This window comes from Chinchilla lanigera, unplaced genomic scaffold (genome assembly GCF_000276665.1).
Source record: "Chinchilla lanigera isolate Chin_1 unplaced genomic scaffold, ChiLan1.0 scaffold00030, whole genome shotgun sequence".
Taxonomy (NCBI): domain Eukaryota; kingdom Metazoa; phylum Chordata; class Mammalia; order Rodentia; family Chinchillidae; genus Chinchilla; species Chinchilla lanigera.
The window spans coordinates 2,989,129-3,008,793 of record NW_004955431.1 but is presented as its reverse complement, the minus strand read 5'-3'; the positions used below and the strand labels follow the sequence as shown (position 1 = coordinate 3,008,793).

General features: G+C 42.8%; 1 protein-coding gene across 4 annotated transcripts in view; it reads left to right on the top strand.

The window, feature by feature from the left end:
• Window positions 1–19,665, top strand: part of Rcbtb1 (regulator of chromosome condensation (RCC1) and BTB (POZ) domain containing protein 1) — a 104,383-nt gene that overhangs the window by 71,872 nt on the left and 12,846 nt on the right. For all 4 annotated transcript variants that reach the window (XM_005387595.2, XM_013515750.1, XM_005387597.2 and 1 more), the window contains 5 exons: window positions 9,526–9,692; window positions 13,120–13,278; window positions 17,385–17,492; window positions 17,866–18,008; window positions 18,901–19,091. In XM_005387595.2, coding sequence (XP_005387652.1) covers window positions 9,526–9,692; window positions 13,120–13,278; window positions 17,385–17,492; window positions 17,866–18,008; window positions 18,901–19,091 — 768 coding nt within the window. The remainder of the gene's footprint in view (window positions 1–9,525; window positions 9,693–13,119; window positions 13,279–17,384; window positions 17,493–17,865; window positions 18,009–18,900; window positions 19,092–19,665) is intronic.

Below are 19,665 nucleotides of genomic sequence, written 5' to 3'. Positions count from 1 at the left end.
TGAGACATTTCTTCTTGAGAGTTTGAAAATCAAATCTAGACCAGTTCTTAAGAGTATAGCCCAGTGGCGAGTGGGAAGGAATAGCAGATAGGACACCCGTAGTGGGTCCTATGGAGATGTTACATCAACCCAAAAGGCATCCCCCTCCTGTCTGAGAGGGACACGTGAGTTGTGTGCCTCTTTTGGAGCATCCCTCAACAGAGGGGATCACTAGCTTCTCTCTGGGGCCAGTCATGGCACCGGGCCCTGTCTGAGTGATCAGGTTGGACCAGACGAGGGAGCAAGACGACTAGCAAGAAACAGTCATGAGACAAACACTGAAGAGTCACAGGGAAGGGGATCTCACCATCCTGAAGAGATGGAAAACCTGGCTTCTGTCCAATCTTCTGGTTCAGGATATTTGGCTAAGAGAGAGCAAGATTGGAAGCCAACATCCACAGGGAAGGGATTAGTAGAGCGAGGCAGTGAAGCAGGTAGGGGAAGTACTCACAATTTGTATAGATTGCCCTGGACGAGCTGCTGCTTCCAGCTGCATTAAGAGTGAGGGGGTCCCACAAGAGAGAGGGCCCTGCCTACAGCCCCTGCCTAACCCAAGAAACTGTCATGGAGGAACCAGCTGGGAACTCTGCAGTCCCTGCAGAGGACGCCTGTGCACTGCAGGTCTACAGAAGCAAGGAAAGGCTAAGACATGGTCATCCAAGAGCAGCTTAAGGAGACAGCACGTCACAGGAGATCCTGCATACAGACCAGGTAGAGGCCTCAGGCAGAAAACTAAGGAGAGCCGTACGAAATCTGGGCTTGAGTTAACAATGTTTTGCATCAGTTCATTACCAGCAACACTGTGCGGTGGTGACTCCAGGTGTTTGGAGTAGGGGAGAAATTCTGGGGTATGGGGAACTGCACAACTATCTGTTTTCCTGTAAACCTAAAACCTTACAGATACTCCTTATGTAATGACTTACCTGTTTAATGACTGTTTGGAGTTGTGATCTATTGCTCGGACTTATGACCTTTTTAAAATTATTTTAATTTTTATTTATTTATTTTTTGGTATCGGGAATCGAACTCGGGACCTTGTGCTTGCCAGGCAGGTGCTTGTGCCACTGAGCTATATCCCTGGCCCACACCCTTTTTTTTAAATACAGTTCTGTACATTTTGTTTATAGAGCCTCACTGTCTTTTTTTGTACAGTATACCTTGTTTACATAGCACTGTAATTTTTGCTGATTGTCCTGTACAGTATTGTAGTTTTTTTGTTTTTTTTGTTTTTTTTTGGTTTTTCTCTGGTACCGGGAACCGAACTCACGACCTTGCGCTTGCCAGGCAGACGCTTTTGCCGCTGAGCTAAATCCCCAGCCCCAGTATTGTAGTTTTATGTACTGTTATACGTTACAGTACTACATGTAAGAGTTACATAAATAAAAGCAAAGTCATCAGGTTGAAAGAAGGAATGGAAAGAGGTCCCTTACCCTTAGGGACTATAGTGGGCAGTCCCACTAGAGGATAGCCCCCAGGATCTGTCAGTGGTTTCTACAGGGGGATGGAAATAACTCCTTAGCTTGTACCCGGTGGTTGGGTCACAACCCAGAGACCTTTGGATCCCTAAAACTATTTTCTGTTCTGTCGATGAAATCATCTTTGTTGTAAAGGCTGATAGTCTTCCCTATTTTTATTAAGAACACCAGGTTTGGTAAATCCTTCTCCAGGCATTATTCTGGGAGGAGGACAGGGGAGGAGGCATAGGTGAGTGCCTCTCCCTTTGGCATAAGAAGCCTAATCTAACAGTAACTCGCTGGGGACTGTTATTTGTCTTCTAAAACCTCACTACACTAAGGGCAGAAAGGGCAGTAAGTTGGAACGAACATGTTTCCTGGGCCAGTCTCTGGTCTTTAGTAAAGTAAGCCTTCAAAAAAATGAGAAAGAGAAGAAGGAGCAACAGGAGAAATTGGAGTTTAGGGGCTGTACAGTTATTCCTTGTTTAATGACCAATTTACAGTCTTGTGAGTAGGTCATTAAATGAACTGGTCACTAAAGGAGGAATTGTATGTACATTGTATGTACATTACAACATTCAGAACAAACAAATGGTCCAAGGCAACTCCAACTTGATGACTTCGCTTTTATTTGCATACCTCTGACATGCAGCACTGTAATGTATAATAGAACATAAAACTACAATACTGTACTGTACAGTACAGTCAGCAGAAGTTACAGTACTGTTATGGTTTGTGTTTGGATGTCCCCTCAAAGCCTCCTGCCGTCATGAGTGCAGGCTTCTAGAGTTTATGATTGATACATGGTCCAATGCTGGGATTATAGGTGTGAGTGCTATACCTGCCCTGGGGCGGGTGGTTTGCATGCTATATAAGGAAGAGAAAGAAGCTTGCGCCGCCCCCCTCCCTTTTGCTCTTGTTGCTTTTGCTGTTTTCTGCTGCCATGAACGGTTGCCCTCTGCCATGTGCCACTCCGCCTTGGAGCCCTGTGAGTGTGGACTGAAACCTCCACAAACTATGAGCTAAATAATTTTGGGTGTCAAGTGTTTTGTCTCAGCAATGAGAGAAAAGTAACTAAAACAAGTACTGTGTAAGCAAGGTATGCTGTACCAAAAAAAAACACCCATTGAGGTTCTATAAACAAGATGGAAAAGAAAAAAAAAAAGACAGGTTGTAAGTTTGAATAGTCGTTAAACAGGTAAGTTATTAAACAAGGAATATCTGCGGTAGTGAAACAGATTTGTCTTCATCAAGTGCAATCATAGTTAACAAAGGCATATTTTAAATGGAGAAAAAAGGAAAAAAACAAACATTTCCCATTTGGGGGTCTTACCTCCTGTTAACCTAGGAGGTGCCCTCTGAATCTGAAACAGCTATTTTTCATACAAACCGTGCCTGTTGCCTCACAGAGTTGAAGAATAAAATTGTGGGCAAGAAGGAGGTTAAAGAGGAAGTGTTTATTGGAAATAAAAGAAGAAAAATAGCTCCTAATGGGTTTCCAGGAGAGGTCTTCACAAGTGGAGTCCAGGGCACTTTCTGTGTTTTGGTCTTATATAGCTAAGCAGAGAGCAGAACTTGTTTAATTACCCAGTGGTCACATATTACTGCATTTAGAATTACCAATGGGGTTTAGGCTTTGTAATGTAGAGTTTTGAAAAAAAAATCTATTATTCAGCTGGTGGAATTCAAAGGAAACCAGTTACTCTGCATTTTTAAGTTTCTCAGAGGTGGCCTGCAGTAGGGAGGAGTTCTTAATTAACAGCATATTTTATTTTTTGGGTTTTTGTTTTGTTTTGTTTTGTTTTTTGAGGTAGAATCTTGCTATGTAGTTCAGCCAGGCTTTGAACTTACCTTTTAGCCCAGGTTAGCCTTGAACTCATGGTAGTCCTCTTGCCTCAGCCTCCCGAGTGCTGGGATTACGGGTGTGTGCCACCACACCTGGCAGAGTTTTTAATCTTTTTCCTGTGATTGCTTTTTCTTCCCTCCCTCCCTTCCTCCTTTCTGTCTGTCTGCCTGTCTGTCTTTTTGAGACAGGGTCTCACTATGTAGCACAGACTGGTTTTAAACTCACTTTATAGCCCAGGTTAGCTTCAAACTCATGGCAGTCCTCCTGTTTTAGCCTCCTGAGTGCTGGGATTACAGGCGTGCACCACCGTGCCCATCCTTGCTGTTACATTTCTTAATTAATGGCTTGAATTAGCTCTTAACTCCGTGTATGTGCTATTTTCTTTGTAACCAGCCGACTGTCTCAGGCCTTGTCCCTTATTGATTGTCTATTTATAAGCCCACTAAGTAAATTGTTTTTTACAATGGCAGACAGGAAGCAATAATTGTACATTACATTAATGTTATTTCTGTTCTCTACATTGTTTCTTTTTCCTCCTTCCACAAAATTTGTTTATCTTTGTTTTGGTCTCCGGCTTTCATGCTCTAACTTGAAAAATCTGGGAGTCAGCCCTTGACTGTCCGCAGGTAAGAGCAAGGTGCTGTTCCATGTATTTAAGTTCTTTGTTCTTGGACGAACTGGTCAAGTACTAAACTCAGCTGTAGGGAAATAGCAGTTTCCTGAGGGACACTCCCGTGATCAGGATGTGAATATCCGTACAGTAGAATCCTCCAGCTTCCCGCCTTTGAGATAAAAGGGTTTTCTGCCAACTTCTTAGGGGAGGATACTACTATCTTAGTATGCAGTATGTGTACTTTAAATGCAACTTTTCTCACTGCTGCCTCTCATTGCTGGCTCCAGGGCCTCTCTAGGTTATTTTGGGCTCCCTTGAGTCTAGAGCCTTTTGATTTGTTTTCTTTGTTGTATTGTGTAGGGGAAGGGAAGGAAGACTTGGGAAGAGTAAGTGTTTGGTGCAGTTATAACGAGAAATTCACAGCAAGTGCATACTGTAGGTCTCCTATATGGCAAGTACATGCTGTAACTCACTCTGTTGTGGCTTGTGTGTTGCTGTCCCCCTAAAGCCTCATGCAGTCATAAGTGGGGCTTTTTCAGAGGTGGCTGGATCTAGAGTGTGTGATGCTGGAATTGATTCATGGTACAATGCTAGGCTCAAGGGCACTAGAATTAAGGGTGTGAGTGCTGCCCACCCTGAGAAGTCTGGATAAGATAAGAAGCAGAAAGGATGAGGGGTTGCTTGACCCTGCAGAGAGAGGATGAGGATTTGGGGTCACACTGCTTCTTGTTTCGTTGCACCTTGACTTTTTGTTGGGAGCCCCTGGAGCTGATTATTGGTCAAGCAGTCAAGCTACCTCAGTATTGAAAAGGGCATCCTGCCAGACAATTACAGTCGTTAGTCTCTAGGCAACATTATCTCTCATGACACTACTTTGCAAGTGTAAAAAATAAACGCCCCTACTGTTGGAGTCAGTCCTCTAGCTCATCAGGCAAGTGGTAACTCCACCTGACCCCGCCTATCGTCTCTTGTCTTGATTTTCGATATCCTCTCGCTGTTTTCTCCCGGGGACCACGGAGAGACCACCAGCTGCCGCAACTTTTATCATTTGTGGCCCCTGGGTCTTTCTGGGGTACCCGGGCTGGCACTGGCTCCTCCATTTGCAGATGTAGGTGCCATTTTTTTCTGATCTGCTCTTAGTTCCCACGTTCCACGCCTGTCTGCTTTCCATCTTACCAGGTTTTGTTGACAACTTTCCTGTTCTCCTGGTCCTTGAGTGTCTATACAGTTTTCTCCCTTTTTTTTCTTATTTCAGTAGGATTTGGGGAGGGAGTGTGTCTTAGTTACTTCTCTCTCATTGCTGAGACAAAATACTGAACAACTAAAGTTAGAGGGAGAAAGGTTAATTTAGCTTACAGTTTGTAGAGGTTTCAGTCCATAATCGGCTGGCTCCCAGGCAGAGTGGCTTGGTAGAGGAGTATTGCAGAGAACCAGTTCGTGGCAAGCAGAAGACAGCAAAAGCAAGCAAACAAGGGACCTTAACAGCGTCTTTCTGTCGCTTTTATTTTGTCCAGACTACTTAGGGCAGGTAGCCCTCACACCCTTAATTTTAGTGCCCTTGCTCCTAGCATTGCAGCATGAATCAATTCCAGCATCACACACTCTAGATCCAGCCACCTCTGAAAAAGCCCCACTATGACTGCGTGAGGCTTTGGGGGGACATCTGAACATGAGCCATAACAGTGAGTAAAAAATATACGTTCCTTTCCCCATGATTCACTGGCTTGTACAGTATTTTCTGAAGGGTGCTTTAGGAATACTTTCATTGAATTGAACATCGAGTCCCCCCTGGTGACTACTTCAAAGTTGAATATTCATTCGATATTATTACTTTATGTACAGACTTTGGGGTTATGAAGTTCTGTTTGTCCTGTGAAGCAGTATTAAAGAAGGTTACTCATGAAATTATTTCTGGCCACTTCTCCAACTCCATGTCCAGGCCCTGAAGACAAAACTGAGTTTCCTTAGTGGTCAAATGCATGGGTACTTCTTTGCCTCATTCCTTGCTTTCCTTCCTCTCCTCCCCTACCCTGTTGTTAACCCCTTAGGTAATTTTTCTCTTAAGTCTCAAGTGATCCTGAAATTTAGTCCTTGGTCTACTAGAGACAGAGTAGCCAGTAAAGGAGCAGGGAAGTGGATGCCCCTGTCTAGTTAGACTCTGGTTTTTGAGCCCCTCGCCCAGGATTTGGGATTAGGAGTCAGCTCATGCTGGAGTTAGCCTTTCCTCTTTTCCAAGGAAAACGAGAAGAAAGGTGTATTATATACATTGTTTTACAATAGCAGCTTGTGTGGTTAGCTGATTGAGTGACCCAGATGCTCATCTGTGAGAATTCTGAATCCTCGTCGCCGTGACTGCTGTGTACTTCTGTTCGCCATCGTTACTGGGCAGACATGCACAAAAAGATCTCCAAGTGCCACCTGGGTACAACATTCTTCTCCACTCTTGTCTTACAGCAGCAGTCCTGCCGCTTCCTACCAGGACTGTGACTCTTGTTTCCTGTTGCTCTTTATTATTTTAGGTAGAGCCACCTAGAGTTCCTGGCAGCCATAGCTCAGAGTTCAGTAGGACTTCCTTTGTGGCCATTAGTGGAACTGAGACTTTGAAACGTGTGGAACCTAGAATTGTAGTGAAAGGAAAGTCAAGTCCTTCAAGGGGTCCTGGTCAGCAGGCCATTTGTACATGTATTTTTGGTTCCTGGATCCATATGTTCTGCTAGTGGGAACATAGCACCGAGGAGTGGTCGTTGCTGTAGATTATGTGTGCCATGTTGCTGGGCAGCATCCTGTGCTTAGGTGGTGCTGTCTCCTAGCCAGTGCCTGTGGCCAGTGCATCCGCTGCGCTCTCTGGTTGGCAGCCTTTGGGCATGCAGTATGTGAAGGAACCATGAGCCCCACGGGCATGCGCACACTGCTGCACTTGTGCTGTAGGGCCTGCCCCTCGGACTGTGGCCCTGTTCTGGGAGAATCCTGTGTCCCCGGGTTAAATATGCCATTGAGCCTCGGTGATGCTGGCTGGGGCCCTGAGGGCAGGAAACACACCTGTTGATTTTTGTCAACAGGAACGGCTGCCCCTTTCAGTATCTAAAGGGTCCATTGTAATTGTGATCAGCTTGGCACCAAGTGGCCGGCTGGTCTCCTTGAGGGAGGTCCTGTGTTGAGGTTCCAGCATCAGTCCCTGCTATTGGCACGCTAGACTTCGGGCAGTGGTAGTAGTTAGGTCAGCCTTGGTGAATAGGAGCCAGTCTTGTGTGTTAAGTCTTGTCATTTGCATTTTTCTTCCTCCTCCTCTTCCTCTTTCTTTTCCCTCTCTCTCTTTTTTTTTTCTTGGAGTTGGGGATCAAACTGAGAGCCTTGTGCCCATTAGGCAAGTGCTCTGTCCCTGCGCTGTGCCTCCAAGAATGAAGTTGAACATCTCATGTGGTTAAGAGCCATTATCTGTCCATCTCTGAACTTTCAGTTCCTGTTTCTATAAGTTTTTTAGTCCTTTCTGTATTTCCAGCAGTTCTTTTATGTATGGGATATTATCTCTTAGAGATATCAATTACAGATATTTTTTCCCAGCATTTAATTTTTTTGTTTGCTTATGGTGTCGTTTCCCATGTAAGTTTTGTTTTAAAGTAACTAGCTTTTATAAGTCTTAAAAATTGGTAGGTTTAGCTGTTTTCTTGCTGCTGGGCCAAGCACTAGAAAGTAATTTGAAGGACTTCAGCGCTGTTGAAGTTTACAAATTTATATAGGAAAAAATTTGTGTCTTTGTAATATTCATTTTTCCTTTCCAAGTTTATGGTATTTATTTCTCTTCAGAAGTTAAAACACTCATAGGCTTGGACATTTATTTCACCTGCTGTAACTTATCCACATAATATTGTGGTGTAAATTACCCACGTAATATCATGGATAATTTTGTCAGGTTTTGTACTGCCTCTCTTTCAGTGCTGAGCCTCATCCTTTTTAGGATGAAATTCCCTGTTATGTTTCTGTCATCATTTCTGTGGTGGGGGACACCTCTCCTGGGACATATTAGAAGCTCTCTCAGTTGACTTCATACCTTCCAGAAAATGCCAAGTTTCTGTGGGCTGCTGTCATTCTAGATAGAAAATCAGACTATTTTACTGGTTGAGTGGCAGTACCTTTCTCCTGGTTGTTTGGGGAATATTGGCAGCCAGCAACCTAAGAAGAGCTCTGGATTTCTGCTGTTGCTTTTGAATATTGTGCTCACCAGATGTAGGTTGACCTTAAGAAGTCAAGATACCATGGGAAAGGGAAGAACATGCCCCTTGGGAAGACCTGCCCTGGATACTCAGGCAGGCTGTGGGAAGAAATGCATGAAACAGTGATGCTTCAACAGGACACAAAACAGAGTTACCTCTGTCAGAATCCTGGAAAGACTGGGAACACATACAGGTCTTGGGAAGGAGGCTTTGTAGAAGATACATTCCCTGCCTCATCCTTGGCCTGTGAGGCTCTTCTATTTGGCAGGTCCCTGAGTTGTCTCTGTATTCTTTTTATTCCAGTATCGGTGCTTGAACCCATGTCTTCATACTGAGCTCTATTCTCAGCACTTCTTAAACATCTTTTATTTTGAGACTGGGTCTTGCTAAGTCCCTAACTTGCCCACATTACTCTTCACCTTTTGGTCCTTCTGCCTCAGCCTCCCAGTGTGCCAGGGTGCCAGACATGTGCCACTAGAGCTGTCTCTTTTGTAGTACACTGATGATAATTTCTCAAGATAGTCACTGTGTCAGTGAAGATGTAGCCTAATAATGTCAGTCAGTTTGAGGTCACTTTTTTTGTTTTTTTTTTTGTCTTTTTGAGACAGGGCCCTGCTATGCAGTTCAGGCTGGCCTTAAGCTCACTTTGTAGCCCAGACTGAACTCGAACTCCGAATGATCTTCCTGCCTCAGCCTCCCGAGTGCTGGGATTACAGTCCTGTGCACCACCATGCCCAGCCTGAGGTCACACATATGGGGTAGTAAAGACAAACCATCATTATTGTCCCTGGTTTAAATTCCTGACACAGAATAAATGAGCATAATAAAATAATTGCTTTATGACTCCTTCAGAAAAAATCAACTAGATCTTATGGGACTGAAATAGTCTCTTGAGAAGCTTTGTGGGTTTTGTTTCCTTTGTGAACAGTGTACTTCTTTCCTCTGTACATTGTGAGTGATACATACCTCCTCCAAGGCTCCCTGATTTTTGGAAAAGTGATGATAACATTAGTGTTGGGCTTTCCCGTGACTTTTGCCTTTTGCTTGGTACTTGACGTAGAAGCTATTGTGATAAAGTATTTAGAAAGTCCAATTTTTATATATGTAAACTTTGACTTCAAACCACAAAGCTGATCTTCTATGTAGACTAAGTCCTTTTATGAAAGATTTTACTTCTAGCCACCCCCTTTATTATTTCTTGTCTCCCCTTCCTCCCCGCATTGGTGGTTACTTTATAAAGAGAAAGGAGGCAATGTAAGAGAAGCGAGACTTAAGATGGTAAGTTCTGCAAAGTCTGGAAAGAAAGAATAGGACTTGCAATTTCCTCTTGGAGCTAATGCGTTGCTTGCACTTTGTACGTAGATGGAGTGGTCTATGCTTGGGGCCACAATGGATACAGCCAGCTGGGAAACGGGACGACCAACCAAGGCATCGCCCCGATCCAAGTCTGCACCAATCTCTTGATCAAGCAGGTTGTTGAAGTAGCATGTGGCTCACATCATTCAATGGCTCTGGCGGCTGATGGAGAGGTAAGTGTGCTGCTTCGTTCTTCTTCAAAACATTGTGATAAAAGGCACATAAAATTTACCAACTTAACCTTTCATATTTTATATATTTGGCAGTGCTGAGGATCAGACCTAGGACCTGGCATGCGCTAGACAAGCATTGTACCTCGGAGCTATACTCCCAGCCCCCATCTTTTTTAAAAAATTTAATGCAGGGGCTGGGGATTTAGCTCAGTGGCAAAACGCCTGCCTGGCAAGCATAAAGTCGTGAGTTCAATTCCTGGTACCGGAAGAAAAGACAAAAAAAAAAAAAAAAAATTAATGCAATTTAATTTGGAGCAGAATAATGAATAAAATACCTCCATTATGCTGATGTATAAAATGTCACATGTAACAGTAGGTGTGGCGACATCAGCATTGTTCCTGGTGCCTCAGTTTCCCTCTGTATAATGCGGAGAACAAGTCCTCCTGTCCCAGCTGCTGTTGGCGTCACTGTCCCTGTTGTCATCATCTCTGTTTGAGCTCTGTGCACTAGCCCCAAGCAGCTCAGTCAGCCACGGTCCTCTGGGGACCTGATGCTTGTCACCAGAGGGCACACCTTGAGGTCACCTGCCTCTGCAGTCCTTGACTGACCAGCCCCCTGCCCTGCGGAGCCCAGGTCCTGACCAGCCCTCATATTAACCACTTCTTTTTTTCATTTAATGAGAATAAAAAAAGTATTAAAAAGATACAGAATTTCAAAACAAGATGATAGGAAATCAACAGTGGTTGTTATATTGCATATTGTTATCTTCAAAGTAGTTGTTCAGATTACCAGATATAGGCATGTAAGATTGATTAAAAGAAAAATTAAGCATTAACTGTTCCTTTCAATAAACCAATAGAAATTAGTAGTACAATTATCTTAGCTATCTTATGTCTTTAATAACTGGTGCTGGAAAAAGTGGCTTTGCACATGCCAAAGACTAAAACTAGACCCATGTCTGTCACCACGCACTAAACTAAAGTCAACAGAAACACTAAATCTACTGCAAGAGAAAGTAGGTAGGAATCTTGAAGACATGGGGTAAGAGAGAGTTCATGAACCAAACCCAAACTGCAAGGGAAATACTTCAAAGAAACTGGGATCTCATCTCATTGAAAAGTTTTTGCACATCAAAAGAAATCACCAACAAAGTAAAAAGAAAACCCATTTTAACCATTTTTAATTGCACAGTTCAGCGACATTAAATACTTTAACATTGTTATGCAGTTACCGCCACCACCCACGTGGTGCACTGCAGGCTGGCCTTGAGCTCACTTTGTAGCCCAGGCTGGTCTCGAACTCCAAACAATCCTCCTGCCTCAGCCTCCCGAGTGCTGGCATTACAGGCGTGTGCCACCATGCCGAGTTATTTCCATAATTTTGACTACTCTAGCTACTTTATTTGTTATGCTATCGTATTTGTCGCTTTATGACTAGCTTATTTTGTTTAGTATCTGCAAAGTTCATCCATTTTTGTAGTATGTGACAGGATTCTCTTGTTACGACTGAATAATACTCCAATGTGTGTATAATACCGTGTTTTGTTTATTATTCATCTGTTGACTATTGCTATGGTTTCTTCTGTTTCGTACTTTTTATGTCCAGTCATTTCTCTGTCCCCCTATGATTTTTGAAGCACAAGTTCACAGACTAGATTGTTCCCATTTTAGAGTTCCAGTAAGACAGGTGGTACATAAAAAGGCCAAAAAGCTCAGGGAGATAAGACTTCATGGCTGAGAATTGCTAGAACCAAACATAACAGAGGCTCTGGGTCCAAAATCCACTGTTTCCTAGTCCATTTCTTGATTAGTTAAGATTATATTCCCCATTTTGAAATAAAAGAGTGGCATATTAAGGGAACTTCAGATATTTGAGAAGTACTTAGGAATGATTGTTGAAGGTAGGCAGATCTTGCTCATTTGTACAACAGGCTGGATTTACAGCCAGTTTATAACCTAACCTTCAGCGTATGCTGCTTGGGATAATTGTGCTACATACTTGTGTTACAAACTAGATATTCCTGGGAAAACGCTTTGGGAAAGGGTCACATGTTACTTCTTTTGTACCTGTGAAAGGAACCTTCACGCTGGTTTCACAGTCCTGACACTTACTCTTTGAAGACATCAGCCGAGGTTGGACTGTGTTGCCTTGGGCAGCATCACACATGTGGACTTAGAAAGTGCTGACGGAGGAAAGTGAACTACAGACCCAGACTGAGGGCCCTGAGGACTGTTTCCTGAAGGCAAGGGAAAGAGACTGCCAGAGAGGTCTTAAAGATTCTGTCAGTGCTGGGCAAAGTTACTTCCTCTACTGCCAACACCCGCTTTCCTAATTCCTTCTCTCTCATCCTGTTTAATAGGGTCAGGTGGAAATTAACTTACAGTGATTTTTTTTTTTTTTTTGGTTTTGTTCTCCATTTGTATTGCTAGATTTTTTATTTAAATTTTTTTTTGGTTACTGGTTTTTAACTAAGCGAGAATTGCGTTTCTCTTCATTAAAAATATGGTTTTCAAATGATGGCAGATAATAGGTCAAAAATGGGCATGAGGTGCAGTTGAGGAAGGAAGCTGCCTGAAGTTGACAGATAGCAAATGAGAACTTAGAGCAGAGCTTACTAAGAAGAGCCTCATTCAGGCATCATTTCTGTAGCGACAGACGTCCCAGCCCTTGTGAGCATGCCTGCATTATGGCGAAGGACTAAGCTGATGTTCCCAGCATGATAGTCCTCTGTCGCCACAGGAAGGCTGTGAAGGCCCAGAGTTGTCGACTGGTGTTATGGTTTATGTCTGTGTGTCCCCCCCAAAGCCTCCTGCGGCCCTGGGGCAGGCTATTAGAGTTGAATGATTGTGGGTGATGGTTTAGCTGTGCTTCCGCCCTGAGATGCAGCCCTCTGCCACGTGCCACTCTGCCTTATAATCATGCCTAGTATGGATTGAAACCTCCACAAACTGTAAGCGAAATAAACCTTTCCTTCCTTAATTTTGGTCGTCAGATATTTTGTCCCAGCAGTGAGAAAAAAGTAACCAAGATAACTGGTAAGACAGGGAGAAGCACAGTATGGTTTGAGGGGATTTCTGTGGAAAACGACGAATACTGTTGAGCAGATGTTTTTCATCACCGATACTTGTGTGTATATGCTTCACTTCTTATGAATGCCAGAATAAAAATACGTATGGTTGCCGCAGTTAGAGCACAGTGGTTAAGAGCATAGTGAGGTGCTTGGACTTAAGTTTCTCTTGTCCTATACACTGGTTTTGGAACCCAGAGCAAGAAATTTACCCTTTCTGTTTCAGTTTCCACATATTCATCCCTGTGGGTCACATTTCAGGATTTTTGTGAGGATGAAATAAGTGAAATACATATAAAGAATTTAGAGCTATTGAGCACATATTAAATATTCATTTTTCTTTTTCCATTCTCTTGTAGGTATTTGCCTGGGGCTATAACAACTGTGGCCAGGTGGGATCCGGATCTACAGCGAATCAGCCAACCCCTCGAAAGGTTACCAACTGTTTGCATATTAAGAGGGTAGTGGGCATTGCCTGTGGTCAGACCTCCTCCATGGCTGTTCTGGACAGTGGTGAGGTGAGGCCTTTCTCCGCGTTGCTCCCGTATCTGTCCCCTTACAGTGAAACGTCTGTTCTAGCTTCACTGGCAGCTAGTTTACCACTGACCAGCCAGATGATGTTTGTTTTTCAGGGTGACTCCTTCAGATCCCTAGGTTTGTTTGCAAATAAAGATCCTAGTGCTGCTAGATTTTATTTTTTTGCAAGGTCCATGCAATCCTTAGACGTATTTGTAGTTTAATGTAATGGATCAAAGAATTTGACACCACTTTTGTCTTCCAATGTAAAAGTTAACTGTACGTTTAAAGTCAGCCCACAGAGGTTTTGTAGCACTGCATACCTTTTGAATATCTCTTCACAGAAAAAAGCAACTTGCTAAATCAGAATTTTTTACTCAAATTTTTTTTTTGACCACTCAAATTTTTTTCTTTGTCTTTTTGAGACAGGGTCTCCCTATGCAGTTCAGGCTGGCCTGGAACTCACTTTGTAGCCCTGGCTGGCAGTGAACTCGCAAAGATTCTCCTGCCTCAGCCTCCCAAGTGCTGGGATTACAGGCATGCACCATCATGCCCAGCTAAATCAGAATTTTTTTGTTCCGTATTTTAAAAAACTCACCCTTTAGCTAGCTGCCTTCTCTTTGGTTACCTTTGAGCTGATAGTTATTTCTGTAAAATTATTTCTGATTGCAACTTCTACTTTAATGGGCCACTTATAACCTATGCATTTCTTAGTGCATGAAAATTATAAGCAGAGAATTTGGGGCACAGACCTTATGGATTCAGGCGCTATTCTTCTGGAGTGCTGTATGTACTGAGCGCTCACCTTGGTGGACCTTAATCCTGCTGTCATCCTGATGAGCTCAGCGTTCCTTAGGGTAGCCAGCTAATACCCTGTACTCTAGTGTTCTTCACTCCTTTCATTTTATTTATTTATTTATGTATTTATGCTGATAACTGTCACCAGGAGTTGATACATTATTTCCATTTTAAGAACATATTTTTAAAAAATTTTTTTATTTTAAAAAACTAACAAAACAACAATGAAGACAAAATCAAAATGACGTAAAAGGGTCTAGGGATTTAGCTCAGTGGCACAGCACCTGCCTGGCAACTGCAATGTCGTGAGTTCGATTCCCGGTACCGGAAAAAAAACAAAAAACAAAACAAAAAAAATGACATAAAAACAACAAAAATGATACATGACCTCAAAACAAAATGATAGGAATTAACAATGGTTATTATATTACACACTGTTATCTTCAACCAAGGTGCTCAGTCCACCAGACGTTAGAATGTCAGACAAGCCAGATGATGTCTTTGAAGACAGTAACAAGTAATAAAAAAAAATTGGAAAGGATGCAGAGCTTCACCATGCAGGATGGTAGGAGTTCAACAATGGTTCTTACACTGCATATTGTTGTTTTGAGATTAGTCATTCTGATTGTCAAATTCAAGTATGCAAAATTGGTCAAGAAAAAAGAAAATTTTAAGCATTGACTGTTCCTTTCAATAAACCACAGATATTAGCAATATACTTATTCCAGCATCCTTATATGTACATATAAATTTTGTTTTTCATTTTAAAAAACCCAAAATAACAAAAAGTAATATATAAACTAAACAGCACAGAGAACAATAATACAGAATTTCAAAACATGGTGATAGGATATTAACAATGGCTATTATATTACCTAATGCCATCTTCAAAATGCTTGCACATATAACCAGATACAGGCATGCAAGATTGATCAAACAATTACACATTTACAGTTCCTTTTGATAAACCAACAGATATTAGTAGTACAATTATCCTAGCTATCCTGTGTATACATATACATATTTTTTCCCTCTTCCTTCTTTTTCCTCCCCTCCTTCATCCCAGTTGCTCCTTCCTATTTGAGCAGTTTCTTTTCCCTTTCACAATATCTATTATACCATTCAGATTTTATTTACTGTTTCAGATTCTTATAGTAGGGAGGAAATGTGATGTTTACACATGTGAATCTGATTTATTTCACTAATGAGTATGGTCTCTAGTTGCATCCATTAACCTATAAAAGCTTCTAGTTTATCTTTCTCTATAGCTGAGTAATACTCCATTGTATAAAAATACCACATCTTTTTTATCCATTCCTCAGTTGATGTACATTTGGGCTGTTTCCAAGATCTAGCTATTACAAATTACGCTGCTATAAAAATAGGTGCACATATATTGCTGTGGTATAACGTTTTCAGTTCTTCTGGAAAAATACCCAGGAGGGGAATAGCTGTCCTTTTATTTTTTAAAATGAGTTTGGTGGCACACACCTGTAATCCCAGCACTTGGGAGGCTGAGGCAGGAGGATTGCCGTGAGTTTGAGGCCAGCCTGGGCTGCACAGTGAGTTCAGGGCCAGCCTGAACTGTATACCAAGACCCCATCCCTGCCTCAAAGTTTAATTTAAAAACTCTTTGGTTATTTTGATAAAGCCAAACAAATGAAACATATTAAGTACATTTTCCCCCGTCTTGTCAACTGTATGATGTATATCCTGTGGGCTTGTCTCTAAACAATTACATGTGGATATAAGTATTCTTACTTTACTTTCTTAATGGGATAGCTGTATATTACTGCTTTCCTATTTTCTTCTGCACTGTGCCTCCCCTTCCCATTTGAAAGCATATGACTTGTGTGCACTGGGCTATCAGCATTGACAGTGTTTTCACCACAGTGACTGCCCTTGGGTGACCCATACCCCAAGTTCTACCAGTAGGCATCTCAGTTATTTCTACTTCGTTTTTCTGTTGCAAACAACGGAGCACAGATTTTCTGTGTTACTGTGTATCTTTGCATCCTTGTACAAGTTTTTCTGTGGACTCAATCCCCAGAAATAGAATTTTGGGGTGAAGAAGTACCCCATTAAAAGCGTTGATAGTCGTTGCCAAATTTCTCTTCAGAAAATTGATTCCTCACCCATGTCTGGCGTGGGACAAAAGCACCTTAGCTAACTCTCTAGTGAGGACCGTGCAATCCACGCCTCCCTTTCCTCTGTCACATTGCGCTGCACAGCCCCAGGGGACATCTGTCTGCACTCCATGGGGCTTAGTGTCACTGCAAGTTTTAGATTTCTGATTTGAGCCCGACCTTGAAGTTTTCTCTTCCTGGTTAGTTCTTTGCCTGTCTCCCACATGAGCTCTTCTAAACCTTTAACCTTCCTGTGAAGCCTGTGCCAGCGCTTTTGTCTTTAGCAGATGGTCCTCCCCCCTCAGACATCCAAGAGACCTCTTCTGTTGTCCGTCCTCTCTTGGTCCCTTGTCACTTACTTCAGGCCCTCGTCAGAGCTCCTCTGTTTGCTGAGGGAAAATGAAATTACTACTGAGTCGTTTTCCTGCTTCTAGACTTGTATGATCCCGTCACCCTTTATGTTGTGTCCAATGTGATCTTACACAAATGCAAATTTAATTAAATTTCTCTGTTTTGAAATAATTTCAGTGGAAAATTTTTAGGTACATTCAACTTTCCTGGTGTGTTTTCTGTCTCTTTCTCATTTACCTCTCTTTTTCTTCCTTTTAGTCTTTCGTTCCACCACTACCCCAGGTGTGTCCAGCCAGGCCCACCTGTCTTTTCTACCTCTGACACATTCTGTGTCATCTGCCTGAAATACTTTCACCCTCATTCACCCTTCAGCGCTGATCAGGTCTCCACTTTCTAGAATGTGAGCAGGGGTGAAGGATCTTCCCCAGACTTTCTTCCTACTATTCCTGTAGTGCCTTAATTATCTCTTACAACTTCTATTACCTGTCTGCAAAAATTTCTCATGTGTCTACATCTTCTGTGAAACTGTAATCAAAGACTTATTTTAAGTACCTTTCAAGGTGTCTTGACATACAGTGATGCTTAATCATTGTTTATGGCCCTCAGGTTCCTCATCTATAAAAACTGGAATGAGGAACTTTCCCACAGCTATCTAACCGGAAACAGAACAGGTGCTGAGGCCAAGTTCTCTCATCCCCTCCAAAGTACCTTCTATTTGATATCAGTTAGAGGATCACATGGAATAGGATCCCGGGTTGGAGTAGCGATGTGTTCAGACAGCCTGGATTTTCACCTCTTACTGCAGTTCCCAGAGCTCCTCTCTCTTCTTCCAGGTCTATGGCTGGGGCTACAATGGCAATGGCCAGCTGGGTTTGGGAAACAACGGCAACCAGCTAACCCCTATGAGAGTAGCAGCTTTGCACAGCGTGTGTGTGAACCAGGTATGTGTGGCAGCGTCCTGCCCGCTAGCCCTTGCCCATTTCCCTGCTCTGACGTGGACAGATATTGGAGGTTTACTGTTTTTGTCATTCTTTTCTGGCATTCTTTTCTTGTGCTGTCACCTTTCATGTATTGTGTCTTCCCTGAATTCCCTGAGAAGGAAGCTTGTGGTATTGACACATCAGTCTTGAACTGATGGAGAAATCCAGTAGTGGCAGGGTTAGCCTTTCCTTATACCTTTTCATGGTCCAGCAAATGCCAGTCCCCATCTGATGATGAACTGGCATTTTGCAGAGGCTGGCTGTAACCTTCAAGTAGATGTACCCTGCCCTTCCTGTTTTCCTGGTAATGGTAACCATTTACGTTTACTTGCAGATTGTCTGCGGCTATGCACATACTCTAGCACTAACAGATGAGGGCTTGCTCTATGCCTGGGGAGCTAACACATATGGGCAGCTGGGAACTGGCAATAAAAATAACCTGCTAAGCCCGGCACACATCATGGTGGAGAAGGAAAGGTAATTTGGCTGGGACAGTGTGTGTGTTGTGGCCTTGGAAGTGTGTGCAGCAGAGCTGTGGTGTTTGGCTTTGTGACTCTACTATTGACTAACATTCCCATTTGGAAATGGTTTTGAGTACCCGCTGGAATGAGCGTGAGGTTGACCAGTTCTCGTGCAGCTTGGTGTTGCCCATTGCATAGGGCAGTCAAATAGTGTCTGTGACTGTGCTGGAATTCAAAGTATGGTACACACTTTTCTTTGGAGACTACTAATCCCACTTTTAAAGAAGTAAGACCTTTTAAAAAGGACACTGTTACATATTGACTAGACATACTGTACTGCTAGAGTACTTGCTTAATGTGTACTGCACCACATTGGGAGGTCTCACCCCGAGTCCTGAGTGTTGACTTCTGATTGCAGCACTGTGGCAAGAAGCATACTAAAAAGTGCATCAGGTTTGGCCTGGTGTTCCCTTCAGACTGGAGTATTCAGGGTTCATGACCCCTGAACCAGTGCTTATCTGCCTCTTGAGTATTCTGAGCGCTGGCAGGGAGTGAGAGATAGTCCTGGTATTTTTTCTTACTACTGCTTGGGGCCCTAGGACAGCCAGGACATTTTGTCAGTGTCCTGTCTCCATTCACTTTGATCTGCTTTTCTGAGGTTTCCTCGCTGTTACTGTTGTCCACCCAAACTCAGAATGCACGTAGGTGAAAGTGCGGGCGTTGGGAAGGGAGAGCTAAAGTGCTCTTGCCCTCATCTTTGACCGCCTCAGTGTGACTTAGCTGCTAATATCCCTGATCTGTGCTTTTTGTTTGAGTTGTTCAAAGCATGAGCTTGTTAATTACATGTGTGGTGTGCTGAAGGTTTCTGTGGAAGGAAAGTAACATGCACTTTGCTTAAATCTTTTTAGGGTAGTAGAAATTGCAGCCTGTCACTCTGCCCACACGTCCGCCGCCAAGACCCAGGGCGGGCACGTGTACATGTGGGGCCAGTGCCGGGGCCAGTCGGTGATCCTCCCTCACCTCACCCACTTCTCCTGCACCGACGACGTGTTTGCCTGCTGCGCCACTCCTGCTGTCACCTGGCGCCTTTTGTCTGTAGGTAAGAAGGCTTTGGGCTTCATGTACCCAGGAGAATGGTACCATCTACTGACCAGATACCGTGCCAGCATGTTTGCCAGTTGTGGGCTCTTTTAGGTAGTAGAGTGTTTTAGTCTCCACTAGCTTTAATATTTTCCCCAGTAATAATCATATTTATTTATATGTCATCAAATATTCCATGGACCTTTTTATCCCTAAGTGCCTTCATTTTAATTGAGATCAACTGTACATAAGATAAATTAATAATTTTAAAGTATATAATGCAGAGGCATTTAGTATATTCATAATGTTATGTGTCCATTATTTATATCAAGTTCCAAAATGTTTTCATTACTCCAAAAGAAAACCCTGTACTGTCGTCACATACACACGGCCCGTCGTGAAGTTAGGTAAGAGTATATTTAGGAGGAGTTAAGTTAATGCTAAACTTAAAGTGAAATAAACAGAACATCTCTTTTAAATTCATTTTACCAGCTTTAGCTATAATACTGTGTATATCAATAAATATGGTTAGAAAAAATTGACTTTAGTGAGTGGGACCTTTCGGCCATAATTGTACATACAGTATATATAGT